The sequence below is a fragment of the Recurvomyces mirabilis genome (assembly GCF_035927965.1).
Source record: "Recurvomyces mirabilis strain CCFEE 5264 chromosome Unknown scaffold_1, whole genome shotgun sequence".
Classification (NCBI taxonomy): Eukaryota; Fungi; Ascomycota; class Dothideomycetes; order Mycosphaerellales; family Teratosphaeriaceae; genus Recurvomyces; species Recurvomyces mirabilis.
This window is the reverse complement of record NW_027041935.1, coordinates 450,280-471,507: the sequence shown is the minus strand read 5'-3', so window position 1 is coordinate 471,507 and position 21,228 is coordinate 450,280. Positions and strand designations below refer to the sequence as shown.

Below are 21,228 nucleotides of genomic sequence, written 5' to 3'. Positions count from 1 at the left end.
TCACCCTCCACCATTTTACCTACAACTTTGCTGTCGACCTCGGGGACCATCACCTCTCCTCTTCCAACTGCTACCCGGGTCGCAGAGTTCGCATGTCCGGCAGGTAATGGCCAGAACTACGTCTCATCAAGTGGACAGACTTATCAAATTGAGTGCAACATCGATGAAGTCGGCTATGACATATCCAGTCAAGTTGTTGCCGACTTCGAGAGCTGTGTCGACTCTTGTGGCTTGGTCGCTGGCTGTGTGGCGACTTCATGGCATCGTCTCACACAAAGTTGTTTCTATAAATCCGCTGCTACGCAGGGCACCCCAGATGCTGCCTTCGACTCAGCTGTACCTGTCAATCTCATCTGTCCTAACGCCGATGGAGCTCAGTACATGGACGCTGCTGGCAATACCTATGAAGTGATGTGCAACACATACTTTCCCATGAACTCGTCTTCCACAACGACATCAGGTAATAGTCTGACTGATTGCTCAAATGCTTGCTCTAACGCTACGTCCTGTATGGCTACGACCTACAACAACGGGACCTGCTCATACACGAGTAATCCAAACTCGAATACGGGGAACTCCTCTTCAGTACATAACGCTGCTGTATTGGTCAACCACAAGGCATTCTTCGTCAACAATGCTTGGAGCACAATGATCAGCACGAGTAGCGCGACCATACCAGCTTATTCTGCCTCAACATCACTTGTGCCAATGTATAGCACGCCAACAATGTCTTCCAACGTCAGCTTGGCATCCCTGACAGTCAGCTCCACGACATCTGGCCCAACAACCACCCTGGCTCCTGTCTCGCCTTCGGTCTCGACTCCAAATACATACCTCAGCACATCGCTGCGCAGCCCCGTCACGACTTCGCAGAGTGTGAGCTTGAGTACAGTCTCTGGTACTTTGACGCCATCATCAGTCTCGATGGCAAGCTCAACCATAAGCATTCCGTCGAGTGGCCAAATTACATTGACGACAGCCTCTGTCACGTCAGGGAGCACTTATAGCATCAGCTTAAGTATCTCTAGCTCCTCCGCGACTTTCTCCGCAGTGCTCACACCCTTGGGATCCACATCTCTACCCATGTCATTTCCAAGCACGTCAAGTTCACCGAGCAGTATCAATATTCCAAGCACGACCTTCGGGATGAGCTCGCTCTCCGTGCTTTCCACAGCCTCGGGTGCTTCGGCTGGTTCGTTCAGCAGAAGTCCCTCTATCTCAGTGCCTAGTTCAAGCATTAGCATTGCGATCAGTAGCACATCTGGGAGCTCAATCAGCCTCGCGACATCCAGTCTATCGACTTCACTATCAAATACAATTACCAGTGTCACAGTACCAGCATCATCGCCGAGCCTCTCGCTATCGGTGACCTCAACCTCGTTATCTCCACCTTCGACGAGTCTTTCGTCGCCTGTAGTCTCAGCTTCAAGTGCGATCGTGCCAAGCACATCCATCGGCGGAACCTTGACCAGTCTTACGTCACTGTCAACAATGACGAACGCCCCTAGTACAAGTCTCTCCGGGACCAACCTGTTGAGCACCAGCCTAGTGCCTTCGACTAGTCTCTCGACGCCATCTCTATCTCCCTCCATCTCCAGTATCTCGACTTCGCTCACGAGGGTCTCATTGACAAGCATCAGCAGTCAAACCGTTACGCTCACATCGACATCGGTCTCGGTCTCTTCTCTATCTACCAGCGTAGGGCTACCAAGTATCAGCACAACCCCGATGATTAGTACTTTCAGTACTTTAATCTCGCCTCTTCCTACAGCTTCCAGTCTGGGATGCAGCAACGGCCAGCAAGCCTACAACTACGTTGATCAAAGCACTGGAAGTGTCTACACTGTGGAGTGTAATACTACGTACAGCGGCGGTGTGTGCAAGACACTACCAGAGCCAAATATGGCTGCTTGCTTGAACGACTGCTCGAACGACCCTAATTGTGAAGGTGTTGGATACGATACATCGACAGGCACTTGCTACGAGTACTGTAGCGAGGTCTCGAACAGTGGTTCTTACTCCACAAATGTGCAGTTCGCGCAGCTCAAGCAGCGTGCTGTCGTCAAGAGTGGAACCACATATACCTTCCCGATCACCACTTCGCTCACCAGCAACGGTATTAATGTACAAGGTGGAACGACCTTTCCATATACACCGACTTCCTCTTTATCGTCAGCTCTGGGTGGGTTGACTTCCGGAATTACCGCCACGTCTCCATCAAGTGGCCTCGGGGGCCTGACGTCCGGGCTCACCACATCGACCATATCGAACCTTGGCGGGCTGACTTCCGGACTCGCCACACCAACCATATCAAATCTTGGCGGGCTGACATCAGGCCTGTTAAATCTCGGTGGTGTGATGTCGACTTCGGCCACGGCTTCTTCTGCGGCCACAATATCCTCGGGCACTTACCCATCTAGTACATCTTCGAGTACGAGTGGCGGGTTGAGCTTTTTATCTGGCGGATTTGGCGGCAATCAAGGAGTATCAACAGTCAGCTCGCTCTCATCAGCAACAGTGCCCACCTCCGCTGGTCCAACAGAAACCGCCGCTTCGTACTCTTGTCCAGCAAATGATGGCCAGACTGTAATCGAGAATGGCAATAGTTATGTCATCGGCTGCGGTGGCTCTTTGACAGGCACATACTACACTATCGGCTCCGCCGCTCGTTCCTTCAGCGACTGCTTCGCTTCTTGCGATCAGAGCAGCACCAGCCAGGGGGCAAAATACTGTACTGGCTTCAGCTACGTCGGCTCGACAAATGGTGACGGACCTGGGACTTGTTACCTTTACAACAACGTTGGCAATGGCATGGTCGCCACTAACTCGAGCTCGGTGGCTGCCGCCCGTTTGGTCAATTATGTCGCCGGTGCTTTGCCATCTGGTAGCGCAGGAGTGGGCGCCGGTATTACTGGCGTATCCGCAAACCTGCCCTCGAGCACCATCTCCCCTCCCGTTAATACGTGCACGAACGGTGGCGACCCACTCAATGGCTGCGTTGCCGCTGTCGTCACAGCTACTCCAGCTGCTGGTGCCAGCGGAGGCCTTGGTTTGACAGGTTCCTCCACAAGCACGATATCAAACGTGCAAGCCTCAGTCACAGCCATCGCCTCACTATCGGCCAGCGGATCTGCCGGTCTAGGTTTGAGTCTTGGATCTTCTGGACCGAGCGTCAGTGCGACAATGAGCTTAGGGATCGGACTGTCCGGCACGCTGGAAGCAGGTGCCACGGGTACCCTGCTGCCGAGTGGCTCGTCTGCTTTGACAAGTACGAGTGTGGTGTCTTTGCCGTCCACGAGTACGGCTGTCAGTTTTTCGATTACCACAGGCTTGAGCAGCTTGCCTTTGACTAGCCCCACCCTGAGCATCAATACGAACACAGGTCAAGGCATGATTGGCCAGTCCGCAGGCCTGCCTTCGACGAGTACCTCGTACACCACAGTCCAGACAACAACGACCATAACTTCCTGCTCGAGCGTGCTAGGAGGCCAACTTACATGCCCCGGCGGAGTCTCAAATACGCTATTGGCGTCAGTATCTACTACGTCGAGCTCAGGGAGTGCAACAGTCTACATAGCCTTCACGACGACCGTAACTACGACGACAACGACAAGTAGTACCGCTCCTGCTTTTTCCACAGCATCACGCAGCACTTCATCGAGAAGCAGCAGCAGCATCTTATCTCTGTCTCTGTCAACAATCACGGCTTCCGCGACCTCGATCTCAATTTCCACGCCATCCGTATCACTGTCCACTACATCGTTACTAGCACTGACTTCGACATCCTCGACTCTGTCCCCCTCTCTTTCAACAATCACACCTTCCACAGTATCAACCTTGATCTCATCACTATCCGTTACGATATCCACTACATCGCTACCACCACTCAGCTCAACGTCTTCCACCCTGAGTACAGTCACAGTATCAAGCAGTCGGAGCTCCACAACTACCTCGTCCGCACCCGCCGCATCCTCATCAGCCCCAGATTGTACCGGTCTGCTAGGTACTGCTTTGACGAGATGTCAGGCTGGACTTTGCAGTAAGCTGCTGAATACTTGTTAGGTCATTTAATTAGCCCTTGATTTGCAGGTCCTGAGCGGTGCTATCTGGAGCATGTGGGAGATGTATAGAGTGCTTGACGAGGTTGAGCTTTCGTGTATGTGATCTGGAGGATGTCGACGTAGCGCACATCGTTTGCGATATGGTTCGAAAGGATATTGGCCGCGACTCGATGAGCGCACGTACCGAAATCGAAAATGAGGAACGGGCAGCATGCAGGCGGGGAGGCGTAATATTTAGATTCTCCGTCAGATTCTACTGTATAATTGCTCTTCCGCTAACATTGAAACATATCATCGCTCATTTGGTTCCCGGCCTCTTCCCTCCCCGTTAGCCCTCCTAGGCACATCCTCCGCACTCAAGTCCTCATCCCTTACAACATCCACACCTCTGTACATCCAAAACTGCGCGAAAACTCCCGCATCCAATACCAACGTGCCCAAACTGCCCACCAACCAAGATAGATTGACCAGGATATATCTTCCATATATCGCTTGCGCTTGTCCAGGTCTACAGCTCCCTCCGACCCAATGCCCATGCCTGTGTTTCGTGCAAAGGGGATCATAAGCGAAGATGGAGAAGACATAGGTCAGATTTCCGATACAGGCGAAGAGGAAGAAGAGGGCGTTCAACCCTTCAGTGCTTTTGCGGCGGTAGTTGAGGAGTAGTTGTGGGATGCGGGAGCCTAGGTATAAGACGGCGCAGATGTAGCCGAAGATTTGGCCCCAGAAGCTGAATTGTAAGCTGTCCTCCTGGTCATCTGCTGGGGTGGTATGATCGTGCGTCTTTTTCGGTTCGTTGGGGCTCGACGGAGATAGGTAATAACCTGCAATACCTGCCGCTATGACTAGGAGTATCACGGTGCTGTTGAAAAGAATTGCTTGGGTCCAGGTGCGAGGCTTGGGTGGGGTAATCGCTTGGACGTCGCTGGCATCCTTGGGTTGTGGGTGCATGGGGACGGCAGGGGACATATGGTTCATGTCTAGGCTTGCGAAGCGTTCGCGAAAGGACGATTGAGATTGAGCGCGGGAATTCCGTTCGATATCTGCCGCGTTCGGTACGTGTCGTTCATCATGCCCAGAAGCGTGTCCGTTCTGCACAAGTGGCGTCCTCTCAGAAGCCGACTCATTGCCATTCCCATTCGCGACCGGGTCCGGCTTCGGATCTCTCAACGTAAAGCCCCTATAGTAGAAGCATTGGCCCAGTAGTACTATATCGGCGAAAGTATAGTAGATGGCCAGGATGATCATAGTGGGAAGGACGCCTTGCAAGACTGCTCCGAGGATATTGAACACATCTCCAGCCAGCCAGATGATGATGAATTCTATCGATAGACCTTCCGCAGAACTCCTTCGAAAGTTCTCGATGATTTGAGGGGAGAAGACAACGACCCAGCAGGCGATACTGATCGAACCACATATCCCGGATATAGCTTCGATGTCCAATGTGTAGCCTCCGGATGGGGGGAACATGACGCTCTGAAATTTGCAATTCTGTAGTCGCTGGAGAGCTCCAAGGGTGTCCAATGGTAGTATTCGTGATCCAATGGCCACCTTTGATATGCTGTAGAGACAGACAAGACGAGACTATGCTGATGTGACAAGAAGAGGAGTCAATGCCGAACCAAGTTTTCTTCGAGACGGTACGTTACGTAAGGAGAACGCGGCTCAAATAGGGTTTGCGGGGTGCAGACACCCCTGCAAGCGGGCGGAAAAAGTGACGTCCTCATCCTCATTTTTCTGATCAGATATGTGACTGCTTAGAACAGAGATATAAATATGGCCGGCCCAGCGGTGACAATCGACGAGATCGACGATGTGTTGTACTTCACGCGAATAAACGAGGCACAGGATCTGCAGCAGACATTGACGGGCCTGAGCCAGAAATATGGTTGTCAAGTGAAGGATGTCCTAGAGGCTTGCATAGATCCCGAGACGGGAAATACTCTGCTGCATTTTTGCTCTGCCAACGGCTTCGTCGAGCTGCTCCAGAACCTACTCATTCAGCTGAAATCTGGTGGCAATGGCGTGGCAATCAATGGCAAAGCAGCAGATCGACCGCACTTGATCAACAGACAGAATCAGCAGGGCAGTACACCTTTGCACTGGGCAGCTTATAACGGGCAGCTAGATGCGGTGAAGTTGTTGGTAAAGGAGGGCAGTGATATGTGGATCAAGAACTCTGCTGGGCATCTGGCCATGTTCGAAGCCGAGAGGGCGGACAAGAGTGAGGTTGTGCAGTTCTTGCTTGAGGCCGGTGGGAAGGAGGTCGAGAAGACGGGAAGGGAGGGTCAAGCTGATACGGCTGAGGACGTGGAGGAAGCGGATGTCAGTATGCACCCTGGTGAGCTAGACGGAAATGGTAGCAATGGTGGCCAGGCACAAGCGGCAGGAGGAGCGGCTGTGGAGATGGGTGAAGCCTGAGTCGCTGTGCTGGACGGGATCATCGCCTACAGCCCCCAATTAATCGGCCCATTGAGAGCTTCCCACGAGCTCGCCATCAAGCGGTTTGCAGGACCCGCGGCTCTGACATCGAGCACAGCTTCCGACTCTTCTGCCTGCGAACGACCGCCTATGACTCACCGCGCAGGGCGCTCAGAGCCATATCTAAATCTTGAACGCATCCCCTCGAACATCATCTCGAAGGGCTCCGCTTCATTCCTCGTCATATCATTTAAGCGCCAATTCTGCATAATTATGCGGTCGAATGCAACGCCAGTCCCGATTAAAGCTCTCACGAACTTGCGAAGCCTGGACGCGGGCCTCTGCTTGAGCGAAATCTTCTGGTGACCTTGGAGCGATGCCATGGAGAGGATAGCCTTCTCTTGCTCTGCCATTGTGATGGATCTGTCGAAGACGACCGCCAGGTTTGACGGTTTTTTAAAATAGGAAGCTGGTTGTGCCTTCAGCCAGGCGGTGATGCGGTCGACGTAAATTGGCTTGATGCTGAGTTTGACCTTGCAGTTGGTGTACATGAGTGCTAGAGCTTCACTACGGATCTGCTTGCAGACTTGCACAACCGCAGTGTCTTCAATCTTGACTTCAACGCCGATGTGGACAGTCTCGATGAGTCGAAGAGGTTCTCGTAGATTTCGTTGCGGAGCTCGGCTGGCAGGCGAAGGAGAGACGAATGCTGACGTGCATCTGTTGACTGCGCGCCACATGATGTTGTGACCATATTCGCCTGTCGTGGTGGGTATGAGTTGTCTTAAATCATGTTCAGATATGAGACAGGATATCGTTCAAACAAATCACGGAATTAGGGGTCTGGTGGTCCGAGCTCCACAGAAACTTGTCACACGCGATTGCGGCAGTCACGCACCGGCGTAACGTCGGGCACAACGAACCACGGAGTAGAAGTATGCAAGTTTCCCGCCATACTATCTTTTCGTGGTAGACTGTGTTGGTAAAGAGGCTGAGTCCAAGAGATATTTGGAGATTTTGGACGGTTGAGCCAGACTATATGGCATCGTGCCTGCCTAACTAGGGCTGGAGACGCAGCGGAGGCTCAGCGCAGTTCAGATTTAGACCAGATTCACCTATATTTTGAATGCCTGCAATTCCTGGTTTGTTGGCCGCTGAGTGCGTAGTGGATTATGTAGTAGAGACCAGAGGTTATGTCTACAATAGTATCTTCGTGAAGTGCCATATGTCCTCTTCCTTCCCACGAAGATTCAGTGACAGGCGCCAACAAGGCAAGCTATCAGTCCTCGGACACAAATAAGTACTGAAGGCTACAAACAATACCACCAACATCATGCTAAAGCGCTAGGTACATGCTGACTGTCAAATCATTAAGGCAGCCTCTCCATCTCTTCTCGTTGCCTCAAGTACTCAGCGGCCAAAAGATCGCCACCCTCGGCACTCATGCTCATCCAATGATGTGCCACACACATAGTAGCCGGGTCACATCGACTTGGATCCTCATTCTTCTTCCACTTACTCTCGAGCTCTTGCCTGAACACATCTCGTGGTCTGGTGAATGGAGCGAGGGTGTGGTCGAGCAGTTCCGGATGTGTCAGGTATAGCGTTGCCAGTTCTCGTTGTGCCACCGCATCACCTTCCTTGGCTGTGACCAGCAGCAGGTGTGCAGCACCGGCCATGCCATATCGGGCCACTTCTTCCGCAGAAGAGGTACGGCTGGGCACGCTGAAGGTCGCAGAGTCTCTCTGCTGTTGCTTGATCGAATCTCCTTGGCCATGGCCACGATTGTTGGAGTTGTGTGCAATGATGCTATCAGCCGTTTCGACCATGACCCGCAGTATATCTTGTTTGAGGCTGGAGGCAGCGACGAAAGCATTGCAGAATGCTTTCCCTGCTGGCGAGCTCTCAACGGTCACATCAGGCACCAGTGATGCGATATACTGGAGATCTCGGAAAATGGCAGCTGGCCTCAGCTCCGCGCCACGGAACAATTGTCGGAACCCCTCTATCCTCTTGTCATCGTTGGGACCGGCCAAGCGAGGGTCATGGAGCTTCTTGACCCCGGGAATCATAGAGTGTATTGCAGCTGTACCAATTCCAGCCATATACCCTGGAAGCAGCTCATTCACAGTATGCAGTACAGCAAGCTTCCTGGATGGATTATTGCTTGCTGCGAAGTCGTGCAGCATATGACGAAATGTGTTCTCGTAGTCGAATCGAGGCATTGGTCTAGATTCTGTGGGATCTGCCAGATGATCTTCAGCAATGAAGGCACCTCGGCTCTGTTCTACATGCTTCTTCGCAAGCTCGCCACCAATACCGGTCCACATAGCTTGATCCGTCTCGCTGCCATCATGGAAAAGGTCGGAACCAAGATCGCTCAGCAAGAGGCCGACCAGGCTTTGGCGGAGCGCTTTGATCATGCCTTTCCCAGCACCTGCTCTGGGCATTTGCATCCTCGGTGAAGATTGCGCTAAATAGGTGCGAGGAGAGCCAAAACTAGTAGCAGTGGTCGCCGACTGTGCCTCGGTCATGGCTGGGGACCAGAATGGTGCTGAGGATCTGTGAGTCAATGTCGGACTCTGTGAATCCAGCCACTCCCGTGAACTGACGCTCGATAAGTAGTTCGACGAGCCGGACATAGTGCCTATGCTTGGAGTGACGTTGGTACGCAGAGTAAGTTTCTCGTAGCGACTGCTTGTGTGCTGTAGCCTCGGAGTCAGGTTTGTGCCTGGACCTAGCATATAGGACTCACGCGCGAAGAGCGGATTAGATGCCAAGAAGGTTCCGTCGCCAGCAGTGATCTGGTCTACACACTTGCGCAAGTCCATGCAGAACTTGTGTAGCCGTTCCTCACCACGACACAAGTTCTCAATGTTGTTGGCCTTCATCCAGGCTAAAGTACCACGTGCCATGTCATCGCTCAGCTTGTTCGGGCCACCTTGCTCTGGCGGAGCACTCAGAAGTTCCAGGATTTGGGACTCCATTTTGAGCTGCGATGTTGCGGAAGGCTTCAGTACTCCCGGATGTCGTAGGGTCGGCACGTCTCGCGCAGGGGCCAACTTTCGAGCTTTGCCCATGATACGCAGTGCTGAAGCGATGGCCTTCGCTTCGTCGTATGGCCCAGAAGTCCTGACGTCTGCCACAAACCACATCTGGACGCGTAGCGCATCTGCCTGTCGGCCACCTACCTGCAGCTTTGCATTGAAAGAGTCCAAGCTGGACCTGACAAGGCGCATCCATCTATCGCGCGATTGCGCAGCAGCACCATGCTCGTCCAGCCGCATACTTGCATTGTCCATCAGGTCACTGAGCTTCATACCGAGCAGGCCGAGATTCGAGTCGCTAGCATATAGATATCGAAAACTGTAAAGCTCTTGCAGCTTGTATTGAGCAGTGAGGAAGTCCGCTACATCGTACGCAGCCTTGTATGCATTCTCCAGTATCCGTTCAAGATATACAAAGACTGCTATGTGGTATTCCTGTGAGTTACGCCCATCCAGCTCCGGCACACTGTGGCCTCGTGAGAATGCATCATCTAGCAACGTGGAAAGTGTACGATCCGTGTCCTCAAGGGCTGGATCCTGGCTTGAAGCATCATCCCACCCAGCAAGTGGCGTCAAATTCCAACTAAGCACTGTTTGTGGTTGCTCTGGAGTCATGGCCAAGATAGCCCACCTCTGGCTGTCCTGTGTAGTCCTTGACTCGCAGTCATCGATCTGAGCGCAAATGTTCCAGATTGTTTCTGGGTCGAGATGCACAAGACGATCGGCTTGCAGTGGCGTGGTCAATGGGTCTGAGCCGCTGGACATGGAACTCGTGCTAAAGACGCCGGTGTTGATGGGTGATACGAACGAAGTCATGTCCAGGCACTCAGCATCCATGGCTCCAGCGGAAAGAGCAGGCGCCTGAAACAAGGACAACCCGGATACAGACGATGCCGAAGATCGCATCAATGTCGAGGATATTGAGGATGGCCTATGCCTAGGATAGAGCGCATGCAGCATCGTGGTACAATCGTTAGCGGTCAAGGCTAGAAACGAGTCCACTCGCGGTCCCTGCGCTGGCATTGGGTGATACTCGCACGAGTTTTGTAAGCGATCGATAAGAGCTTTGACTATCAGGGTAGCTGCAGGGTCTGGGCTGGCTCCATAGCAATGTTTCCTGTAAGCAGGTTAGTCAGGGACGGGACACTAGTTTCAGGGAGCGCACCAGGGTTGAACGATCTCAAGCACAGTATTCTTCGCCCGAGTGGCGATCTCGCGTAGGATGCGAAAGCGCGTGACATTGGATATGTAGTGGTCTCTGAGCATGCCGCGAGCCTGCTAGTGATTAGCACTGATATACCGGATACTGCAGCCTTAGCTCACCTCAGGTAGAACAATCGCCTCTGACAAGTATGACGATAATAGCCAGCGTGAGATAATGAAACAGGCAAGGTCATGGTGGTGTGTTCCCGTTGCAGGCATCTTCCCCTTGATGGCATGGATCATCGCGAGAGCCGGCTTTGGAATCAGCAAGTCATCTAAGTCCTCGGAAACTATCTCGAGCAAGCGAAGAACGGTATGAGCGTAGAAGGCCTCGGCGCGAACCTCGTCTTCGTGAGGTACTCCTGACCTTGGTTGCATGCGTACTTGGAAAGACTGCTTGCTCGGTTGATCTAGCAGAAACGCGCCGGCCTGTAAAGTTTGAAGCAACCAGAGTTCTAGCTTGGCTTGTCCTGTCCACGGTCCGCCAGCAGCCCATGTATCGAGCACAGCCAAGACAAGGCTGTCACTACCGGGTCTTTTCTCTAATAACAGGCGTGCCGAAACAGTGGACCAGACATCCAAGGACTGGCTTTCGATCAAGAAGGATGATCCGAAGAACCCACGAGAACTGTATATGAGAGTCTCCAGAGGACTTCCATAGCACTGAGTAGCAAGTGAATCTATCTGTGAATCGACTGCGAAACCAATCTGCCTTGAGGCACGAATCCATGATGAGGCGGAAGATTCAAAAACAGATCCTGTGGATTTGGCAAGACCTCGGCCAGGTAGTAGAGCTAGTATTTCCTTCTGGCTTAAGGAAGCCAGTTGATCTGCGAGGAAGTCGCCATTACTCCGAACCTCTTGAATGACGTCGATAAGCATGTCCTGGGACGTCTTTGGCAGCTGGTCCAGAAACGTGGGTTCAGGCGGTAAATCGTCCAGGAAATCTTGCGGGCGGTCGCCTGCTCTGTCAATAGCATTCTGGAAAGCATCGAACAGATTTGTGAAACTTGATTTGTCTTCGCATCTCACGCATTCTGCTAGCGTCTGTAAAGTGAGATCCGTCGCTTGTACCAGTCGAGCTGTCCGGGCAGTGGCAATCTGCAGACGCCGGAGTTCACCTTGGAGCTGTCGACAACGTCGCCTCTGATACTTCTCGAGCCTCAGAATCCGGGCAACTTCCCCAAGATCTGGACATGGCGTGGTGGGCAGCATGGATCTGACGTCGAGTTCCTCAACAGACTTCAGGCGGGAAGGGTCCTTGGCATCGTCCTGTCCAGAGCCTCCTTTCTGCTGAGCATCATACACTGGCAGAAACACAGGCTTGATGGCCATTACCGGGGACGGTGGACTTGAGACTGGCCTCGTTGGAAGGGCGATAACATGGGATGCAGGACACTTCCAACCAGTGGCACTGACATCTGGTGTTTTAGATCTGGAGGTATGCAGAACGCCTGGGAAAGATACAGCTGCAGCAGGTAACATTCGTTAGCGGCTATGTGTCGACATTGCCAGCTCATCAGTACAGCAATGGAAGCTGCGTTGATTGGACAGGCTGCATCACTGCACACAATGCGCTGCTAGTCGGCAATTTCGAGGAGAGACGTACAGCATGAGTCCCTCTCGCCTCTGCACGAAGGCGAGCCAGTGTCGAGCATCGTTGCAGCACAACTGGAGTGGCGTTGCAGAGGGTCAGAAACAGGTGTGACTCGAGTCCACCTCACATCGTCGCAATCTCGTGTCCACGCGCCAGCGCGCTATCGGGAGTCTGCTGCAGGAAGCCGGAGCTGAAAGCAGCACAAGATCCGGCGATCAGTATGGACGAACAATCGCGATATGTATCACGGTCGTCTGGGCTCGAGCGCCGGGCGTATGTTGCGGCTGTCCTAGGCTGTGGTCGATGAATCGACCAAGAGCAAGATAGCATCTGTGAGGCTAGCAGTCCTGCAGAGCAGCGATCACGAGCATTCTGCTCGTCCTTTTGGTGTGTGACGAGGAAGAGATGGCAGCCAATCACAAGATGTACGAGAGTGTGCCAGATCTAGCAAGCTGCATTCTGGACACGTCGATGGTGCATGAAAGCTGCATGAGCTAACAGCTATGGTCATCCCCATGATTTGCTTGATCTCAATCCTGTTTTAGCGGTAGCTTCGGTACCAGCTAAGTATATTCTGTCCTGTTAGATGGGATTGAAGTATTTTGAGACCAACGTAGTCGGAAGGATCGAGCATCTACTTGACCCGTATCAAGTCGTAGGGTTAACAATGGGAAGAGTCATACCAACGCGATATCGTGCGAGGTTATTGAGAGTGAATTTGGCTGGAGAAGTCGTTAGAGCCGCCCCGCAACATCCCCGACTCCTTCAGCCGGCTTAGATGTGTGCCTGTGCTTCTGGGCAACACCATCTTGTGATTTGTTCTTCGATCTGAGACATGCAGCTGGTGAACTTGCGCAACGCGGTCGCATTCATGCGGCCACGTAGGCTAGAGCGGAACGAGGAAGCGCAATCAACTGGGAGGCGCTTTCGACGCCTTTCACTCATATTGCGCATGGCCTTCTTGGTCGCTCTGCTATGAACCAAAGATGCATGCGCCATCGATACAGAGGGGGGACTGAATCGATGGGAAGCGGGTCCAACCCACAGAGCCAATTTGGGTTCGAGCACAAGCAGACCGGCGTGCTTATTGGTAGAATACCACGTGAAAGCTAGCAGGGGGTCCATCGATTCAGTCCACCCTCTGTACTATACACGCACTCAGTGGCCGAGCAGAGGCCGCCACGCGATCTAGACTACAGACAGCTTGAAGCATCCCGTGTCAAGTGCTTGAGCCTTTTGCTCAATGTCGACTAAACAGTCTCAACACGCCTCTGAGTACCTGATGAGCTGTCGGGAACGACAGGAGTTAGACCAGTCAATCATGTTTCCACTGTGTCGTACTTACCCATCAATTGCTGAGGAGGAACTCTGGGGCCAACATAACCCGCGATGGGCGGCTCCCACATAGCGTTTGCACCATTGTCCAGCGCATGCTCAATCTCACCAAGCTCGAACCACTTAGCCTCCGCAAGCTCAGTCTCGGGATATGTTATGTCTTCGCCGCCTCGCTCACACTGACCCATAGCACCAATAAGTAACGTATGGCCGCCCTATCACATGCTCAATGTCATTGTACTCCAAGTAAGTAAACTTTCCATCTTCAGCACGAAGTGCATTGAGCTCGTGGAATGTCAGATATCTTGCCGCCGGGTGTGTCGATGCCCGATCAAGAAGTTCGTTTTGTGTTCGCAAGAAAGCATGACGGTTTATGCCGCCGTTGGAGAAGTAAGCATTATTACCTGTACCAAACAGTTCTGTCAATGTAGACATCGTGGCGGTATACGGTCGACACCAGTACAGCGCTGGAAAGGAGCGAGTTGGGGTCTCGACTGCGTTCATACCATGGCCCCGTTCGGTTGATCGTTGTCTAATGCCGGAACCTTGTCAGCTACGGAGGCGCCATTAGAACAATTGAATGGCACGCCGTTATTAATGTCCTGTGCCAGAAGAACATATGTGTCCTGTAGAGGCTGCCGCTTACTCTTGCTAGCCGGGCAACATGGTATACCGCAGACTATTTCGTCATCCAGACCTGACGCACAAACGAGATGGAGCGTAGCCCCCACGCTGCTGCTGCGTCCGGAACAAGGACGTGAAGGCAAGGGCCGAACGGCATGTGCCGCTGTAGAATAATCCATCTGCCCAGGCCTAAACTCCTATGAGATAGCTGCTGAAGTCTGTCAAGATTACCATTTCCTCGCTTGCTGGCCTCACATATAATGGACGTCACAGCGCATACAGATGTCGCGACAGTGACCACGCGCCAGCTAGGCTTTACAAAGTCTTGGCCCCCAATTCAAGACCTCATCCTCTCGCAGACAAGCTTCAAATATGGTCGGTAAGGCGCGCACGCTACGTGGGTGCAGAACGTGCAACAAGCGACGGAAAATCGTAAGCACCGCCGTCTGGAGATTTGATTATCGAAGAAACTGACAGAACATCGAGTGTGAATTGCGTCGACCAGGGTGCCCCTGTTGCAAGGGTGACGACGTTATATGTAATGGCTACGAACCCCAGCAGGCAGCATACTACGAAGAAAGCCAGCAAGCCGTGCAGAAGCGCGAGTCCCTAGTGCAATCGGTAGCAGCGACGACGCCCTTTGTGTTACTACCGTCAACACTCCAGGCTTCTGCGGCGAAGAGTATCTACTTCGATGTCGCGTGGCAATCTCTAAGACCAGCACATGGCGTCAACATTACTTACGACTGGATTCAAGACCTACCCGGTGTTCACGTCAATGATGCGCCGTTACACAATGCCTTCGCGGCGGTCTCCTTGGCCTGCCTAGGCCGGCAACGTGGCGATCCCGCCCTGATTCACCAGAGCCATCTTGCTTACGGCAAGGCATTGGGACGAGCTAAAGATCAGCTTTCCAATCCTGCTACGGCAGCTTCGGACGAGGTGCTGGGATCTGTCTTGGTTCTAGCACTCTTTGAGGTAAGTGTGGCGGCTACTGCCAGGGATGGCCACTCGATACTGACCACCGCCAGACGGTACATGGCTCAGGCTCGCAGAAACTGCCTGGAATGTTAGCTCACATGGCTGGTGCGTACGATATCACTCAACTTCGCTCGGCATCGTCATATGCAAATCCTACGGGCCGAGCTGTCCTCCGAGAGATGCGCTATCACGATGTGAGTTCCCTCAGCCTCGATTCATAATCTTGCAACCCACTAACAAATCAAAGTTCTTCCAAGCGCTGGCAAGGCGATCAAAGTCGTTCCTAGCGGAGGATGATTGGCTGAATACGCCCTGGAAAGGCGTCTCCAAATCGGCCGAAGATGCCATCTTAGATGTTATTGCTCGGGTGCCAGATCTCCTCAAGCAGTCCGATGACTTCCAGGCCAACGTCAAAGCAGGCACGAAGACCGAAGCCATCGAGGATCTAGAGGACTCCTACCTGGAAGCCATCAAGCAGCTCGTTACTATCCGTGCAACCACGCTCAAGGAAACGTACGGTAGTACACCGTTCTCCTGGGACGAGCGCTCCGCAATTTTCGACTCACAGCGTGACAGACGCTTTTCTGCCATGTTTCCTTCTCGACTTCGCTACATCGATATGACTTCCGCGAACGTGGAGATCCTGTACTCGGCTGCCCAACTCATCTTATGCAGTGCTATGCTCGGAGTATACTATGTGATAACGCAAGCTTCTGCGGCTGGTGCGGGATCTGAAGAGGCGAGGAAAGCGAAGAAGAAGGATACTACGCCAGCCTCTGCCGCGCCATCTGACGACCTTGGCACGAAACTAGCAAAGTACGGCGAAATGTCACAGAAGCATCTCGTCACCATTGTTCGAAGCCTGGAATATTGCCTAGAGTCCGGCATTCTCGCCGCTAGTACAGCAGTGGCTCCTATCATGGTCACGGTGGCGACGCTGCGAATCTCTCACGACACTCGCCTCGACTATGTCATGGAGCTTTTGAAGCGTTACCAGAAGAAGTCTGGTGTGCCCCTCGCCGATCTGGTCACGGAGTGTAGCGGCCTGCGACCTATAGTGGGGTCGAACGAGTTCATGAAGAATTACTCCAAGACAGTCTACAAACCATTGAGAGGCAGCAAGAAGAAGCCGGAGCCTGTCGAACAGATTGACACCGCACTAAATGTGCTCAGCCACAGCGAGCGCACATTGGCGTCTATGCTGCAATCACGCCTCGCTGAGATCCCAGTCAATCTGACATATACGAGGGATATGGCACGATCACCTGGTAGATTATTGTCCAGCTCGTGACAAGACAAACCTGAATATCGATTGACTATACATATATACAGGAGCGGCCATTGTCTTACAACAGAGCAAAGGCCAGCACAGCGACCAGCACCAACGCAGCATTGGCGCCCATTGTCGCCGCAACGCCTGTATATGGTGCGGGAGTGCCAGCGTTCCCAGTCGTACTATTAGAAGGGCAAGTACCATTGCTTGCGGTGCCGGTCGCATTGTTCTTCGCATTCTGTACGCGCATGTAGTTTGCAGCAACAGGTGCACCAACCTGGTTAGCGATGGCCTGGATAGAGAAATTCATGCGTGCCGAGGCGGAGGCGTTGAGAAGGTCGCGGCCAGCATCCCAAGCTGGGAGGGTGAAGTTGGCGGGTTGACGGAGGAGGTAGAAAGTGTAGGTGTGCGGAATGTCGTTAAGTGGTGGCATGGGACCGGCTGTGAAAAGGGTCAGGAAAATGCACTGCTGTAATGAGATGGCATGCAGAAAGAGGGCCAACTGACCATACATAGCGATTGGCGCAGAGCCAGCTACTAGACTGCCATTGCTCGCGCGGGTGACGTTGCCCTGCAACCAGTGGAGACGAGTAGTACGGCAGGGCTCAAGGCCTGGTGCTTTTGGTCCGGAAGCATTGTAGCTAGATGCCGAAATGCTGAGGTCTAGTAGGGCCAGCATGTACGTGCCGTTCAAGGCGCTGCTGTAGGTGACTGATGGCTGGGTCGCGACCACTCGGGTTGTGTCAGTAGATGTTGCCCGCATATGATGGTGGAGACGTACATGGCTGTGGCAGCAGAACGTTGGGTGTCACCTGCGTGCCATTGTAGCTGACGGCCAGATTTTGGCTGGCGGATGGGCTTGAGCCTGGTGGTGTTTGAGCAGACGCCAAGGTCGAGAGGGCAAGCGCGCAGGCCGCGGTCCAAGATGGCGTGTACATGATGCTGCAGTTGGTGATGTGGTACGTTTTAGAACTGGAATGCAGTATGTAGGTACACCACAGGTGTCGATCGAGGGATAGGCGACAATGTATACTTTAAATACCTTACACGGCAGTCAACTTTGCCTTTGGTATATTCGAACGCATGCAGGGATGTAAACAGGCCATTGGTGAGGTGATCGGACATCGATGACGGTACCTGGCATTAGCGGGCTTGGCGATGTCTCTCTAGTCGATGCCACCAAAATTCCTCAAACTGCTGAATTCTTGTTGATATGTAAAGTACAAGTGCACAACCCTCGCACAGCATACTGCATAGCGGGTACTTTGTCCCCTTGGTCCCGACTGTCCCCAAACCACGGTATCGGATACTCGGCGTCGCAGAAGCGAGCGCTGTGAGCATGGTGAGTGGCTCCGTCCATCATCTACGCTAGTCTTCGTCTGTTCCATCAGCGTCAGTAAATGTCCAGATTAGTCGACCCGCATGCTCGCAGCGAAGTGTAGCGAAGCAACACCTTGATGATTCTTTCGCACGCCTTACATAACAAGATTTCATTATCGCGAGTCCCGTTGTCTATATACAGATAAACGAATATCATGAATCAGCAAGGTTTCTACATATGGATCATCAAGACATTTGTGCCGAAAATCAAAGAGATCCTGTTTCCCCCAAAGCACGAGTCGAAACTTAAGTGGCTAGAAGATCGCCTTCCCTGAACCAAGTATTGTTGCTAGAATCGCCCAGATATTGCCTTTTTCCTGAACCAACTATTGTTGCTAGAATCGTCAAGATATTGCCTTCCTTTCAAGCAAGACTCAATGCTGAAATCGCTAGAGTTAGGCCGCGGATGAGCACAAACGGCCATCACAACCGCTAGAGTATGCTCATTTCTCCAAACACATCCTCCTGCTGCCATCAATAAATGACCCAGGAGGCACAAGAAGCAACTGAACCCTTTGTCTCTCAATCTCTCCGGTACTCCACTTGGCCCTAGCAGTCTGCATTCTCTCCCTTCTCCTTACGATAGGCCCTCCACCTGCTCTTCTTTTCGCTAGCTCGGCTGAAGCTGACCTGACCCGGGATGGTCAGATGCCGCCGAGCCTGAAGCCTTCTTCGCCGAGCTGTCATCCCCGTCGTTGCTGGTCGGGGGTTTCCTAGGACCTCTTTTGCCTCCTGTCCCAGTAGAAAGTCCAATCTTGAAGACCAGAGTTATACTTTGAAAGCTGCCTGCTGGTGTCTGGTCGTCTCTGAAAGCAAATATGTCTGTGACTTTCCTCGCTTGGGCGTCGTGTCGTTTGTGCTGCGCGAGGAGAAGAGCGATACGCTCGCCTGGAGCAGTTCCCATCAGGCGTCTAAATCCAGGAGTGGCTCTCAAGGTACCCCTACCCCAATGCTTCGGAGAGTTGCCCCCGGGAAGTGGGAATGGGACTCTGCTCTCATTGCCCAAGATGGGATGTGAGATACTCGCTCTCAACGCCTCTTTGACTTCGGCATCATCGCATTTGACCAAAATGACATATTGCAGGCCTTGCATCGTGCCACCAAGCTGGTGCCACTGTAGTTCAGTGACATCTGACCACTGTAGAAGAGGAGGGGTGCCTTGCCAGTCAAAGCTTCTGATCTCTTGCGGTGTGGTGTTACAAACCGAATAGATGACTCCATTCAGGACATCATACATAGTGTGATACTTTAGATTAGAGGCCTAGACGTTGGATTAGCGAGGGAATATCGGCGTGCTTTCACCACTTACAGCGATCGGTGGACCATCCATCAACTGGAAGTTCCGTGTTTGCTCGTGTCTGTGGATATGTCTGTTGGTGATTGTTGTGCTTATACTCAGAGATTGAAGGCCCTGCGCTACGGGAAACAGCCCTGTGTGCGCATTGAATGGATTCCCAAGATAGCCGAGGGGGTCAAGATAAGTCTCCCATCCGTAAGTGACAAGCTGTCCATAATGACTATACGGACTCTGCTGGAACGGGAATGGGGGAAAGTCGCGTCTGTGATCTTGTGCGTCAGTCATCTGATCGCCATGCTGGAGCAATTGCTCTGCAGTTCTTGGCACATAGGGTGCAGCATTTGGATTGGGTGCCCCGCCATAGATGTTGTGGCCATGACTGGAACCTGGAGCAGCAGCCGGGACACCGGCGACTGGAGGGTAGACTCGACTAGGGATTATGGTATTACCATCGGGCCCCACGATTGAGGCTATCGGAGGTAGATTGTCGGGGGCAGCAGCACCGCCATGACCACCACCTGGAGGAGGATAGGCAGCAGCGGCAGGATACGCACCGGGAGCAGGTAAGCCACCAGGAGCAGGATATCCACCAGGAGTAGAAAGGCCTCCAGGAGCAGGATAACCGCCGAGAGCAGGATATGCACCAGGAACAGGGTAGCCACCGGCACCAGGGGGGGTTGGTGGTGGCAAGATGATTCTGTTGGTGGAGCCCGAGCCGCCAGCCCCAGCACTGCTAGACCCACTGGGCCCCTGCCCACCATACGGGCCCAACGGTGGCTGCCTATCGGCTCTCTTTATAATCCCACCTACACCTTCCTTTTCCCCCTCCTTCTGCATCTCCGCACGAACTTTGCTCGCCAATTCAGCATACACGGCCGCCTGCTCAGCATCCCTCGCCACAAATACCGTAGTATTCCCGCCTCCAGAGCTCCCTCCAGTAGTACTAAGAATCTCATGGGCAACGAGATCGTTAGACAAGTCAGGTACTGGGAGAGAATGAGATGAAGTAGGGTAGGACAAGACCAGGAGTAGAGCTAGATGGATGAGCTTTGCAGGGGTGCCGAGAGTAGACGTGGAGACCATTTTTCCTGGTGTTATCCTGAAATGATCAGACGAAACTTGAGTAGTCGACCGGTTATACGTCGGCCTTCAAATGTGGTTCGATCACGGCGATGCGGAGTCCAGAAGAGGATATATCTCGGTTTCGCTGGAGTCGTTTTAGTACGCTGAACGTTGACGTATCAGCTGATGGGAGCACTCACGCCACGTGGATTGGAAGTCCAGACGACGAGTTCTTCGCGTGATGTCCTCGTGATCTGTAAGATATGTTAGTATATCAAAGGGCTATAGCATAGCCATTGGGCGTACTCACATCCTAGGGATATGTAACCTGAGTCGTGGTCTCGTTTCAAAAATCCTTGTCGAAGTTGAGGTACCGACAGACTATAAGCCAGCCAGATATTGGTCAAGTGGTTCGAGATGAGTGTGCTCAGATAAGTGTGTTGGAGTAAGTATCTGATGTTCAGAGTGATATCAATCAATCAAAGTAAGAAGGACTGCTTTGTGTAGACAAAGTATGTCCAAGACTGAAGAGTGTTGAGTGTTAGATGAGGAAAGGAATCTTACCGGGAAGAGGGAGGGGAGGCAGGTATATATACCCTTCCTGTCCTATCAGCAGCAGAACGCAGATGCTGGCTGGACAGCGCAGTGGTGCGCGCGGATGCTTGTGAGGGTGGTGGGAGGTTGACGTGGCTGCTTGTGGGCGCTCGTGAGGGTGGTGTGGCGGCTTGTGCTGGGCAGTGAGGGGGCATATGTACCCTTCCAGACCGTAGCAGGAGACAGGTGCGGGCGCTCGCTGGACACCACAGCGGTGCTGGAAGGTGCTTGTGAGGATGGCGTGACGGTCTGCGCATCGTGTTCCTGGCTTGGCTATTCAAACACGTCAACGATACGAGAAATCATCACGGTCGCATCAGTCTTGGCTACGCCGTTGGCATGGACAGCGAGGT

The 21,228-nt window shown here is 52.9% G+C and overlaps 9 protein-coding genes across 9 annotated transcripts; 3 read left to right on the top strand and 6 right to left on the bottom strand.

Annotated features, from left to right (window-relative positions):
* Nucleotides 1-680: 680 nt before the first annotated feature.
* On the bottom strand, nt 681-1,592 carry LTS14_000210 (uncharacterized protein; the record flags this gene model as incomplete). Its single annotated transcript, XM_064832924.1, has 2 exons — nt 681-982; nt 1,061-1,592. The coding sequence occupies 2 exons, from the start codon at nt 1,590-1,592 to the stop codon at nt 681-683; spliced, it is 834 nt and encodes a 277-aa protein (XP_064699193.1).
* Nucleotides 1,593-1,902: 310 nt separating this feature from the next.
* Nucleotides 1,903-3,617, top strand: LTS14_000209 (uncharacterized protein; the record flags this gene model as incomplete). The annotated part of the gene is made up of 2 exons (XM_064832923.1): nt 1,903-3,424; nt 3,448-3,617. 2 exons carry the CDS (start codon nt 1,903-1,905, stop codon nt 3,615-3,617), a joined length of 1,692 nt encoding a protein of 563 aa, XP_064699192.1.
* A 952-nt stretch (nt 3,618-4,569) lies between these two features.
* LTS14_000208 (uncharacterized protein) lies at nt 4,570-5,531 on the bottom strand (the record flags this gene model as incomplete). Its single annotated transcript, XM_064832922.1, has 2 exons — nt 4,570-4,599; nt 4,644-5,531. 2 exons carry the CDS (start codon nt 5,529-5,531, stop codon nt 4,570-4,572), a joined length of 918 nt encoding a protein of 305 aa, XP_064699191.1.
* Nucleotides 5,532-5,674: 143 nt separating this feature from the next.
* YAR1 (ankyrin repeat-containing protein) lies at nt 5,675-6,482 on the top strand (the record flags this gene model as incomplete). Its single annotated transcript, XM_064832921.1, has 2 exons — nt 5,675-5,701; nt 5,823-6,482. The coding sequence occupies 2 exons, from the start codon at nt 5,675-5,677 to the stop codon at nt 6,480-6,482; spliced, it is 687 nt and encodes a 228-aa protein (XP_064699190.1).
* Nucleotides 6,483-6,637: 155 nt separating this feature from the next.
* LTS14_000206 (uncharacterized protein) lies at nt 6,638-7,222 on the bottom strand (the record flags this gene model as incomplete). Its single annotated transcript, XM_064832920.1, has 1 exon — nt 6,638-7,222. The coding sequence occupies one exon, from the start codon at nt 7,220-7,222 to the stop codon at nt 6,638-6,640; it is 585 nt and encodes a 194-aa protein (XP_064699189.1).
* Nucleotides 7,223-7,852: 630 nt separating this feature from the next.
* On the bottom strand, nt 7,853-12,067 carry LTS14_000205 (uncharacterized protein; the record flags this gene model as incomplete). Its single annotated transcript, XM_064832919.1, has 3 exons — nt 7,853-10,646; nt 10,695-10,804; nt 10,853-12,067. The coding sequence occupies 3 exons, from the start codon at nt 12,065-12,067 to the stop codon at nt 7,853-7,855; spliced, it is 4,119 nt and encodes a 1,372-aa protein (XP_064699188.1).
* Nucleotides 12,068-14,660: 2,593 nt separating this feature from the next.
* On the top strand, nt 14,661-16,560 carry CAF17_1 (ccr4 associated factor; the record flags this gene model as incomplete). The annotated part of the gene is made up of 4 exons (XM_064832918.1): nt 14,661-14,720; nt 14,775-15,266; nt 15,320-15,463; nt 15,517-16,560. The coding sequence occupies 4 exons, from the start codon at nt 14,661-14,663 to the stop codon at nt 16,558-16,560; spliced, it is 1,740 nt and encodes a 579-aa protein (XP_064699187.1).
* A 55-nt stretch (nt 16,561-16,615) lies between these two features.
* On the bottom strand, nt 16,616-17,480 carry LTS14_000203 (uncharacterized protein; the record flags this gene model as incomplete). The annotated part of the gene is made up of 3 exons (XM_064832917.1): nt 16,616-16,983; nt 17,050-17,274; nt 17,324-17,480. The coding sequence occupies 3 exons, from the start codon at nt 17,478-17,480 to the stop codon at nt 16,616-16,618; spliced, it is 750 nt and encodes a 249-aa protein (XP_064699186.1).
* A 1,052-nt stretch (nt 17,481-18,532) lies between these two features.
* Nucleotides 18,533-20,302, bottom strand: LTS14_000202 (uncharacterized protein; the record flags this gene model as incomplete). The annotated part of the gene is made up of 2 exons (XM_064832916.1): nt 18,533-19,183; nt 19,232-20,302. 2 exons carry the CDS (start codon nt 20,300-20,302, stop codon nt 18,533-18,535), a joined length of 1,722 nt encoding a protein of 573 aa, XP_064699185.1.
* Nucleotides 20,303-21,228: the final 926 nt, after the last annotated feature.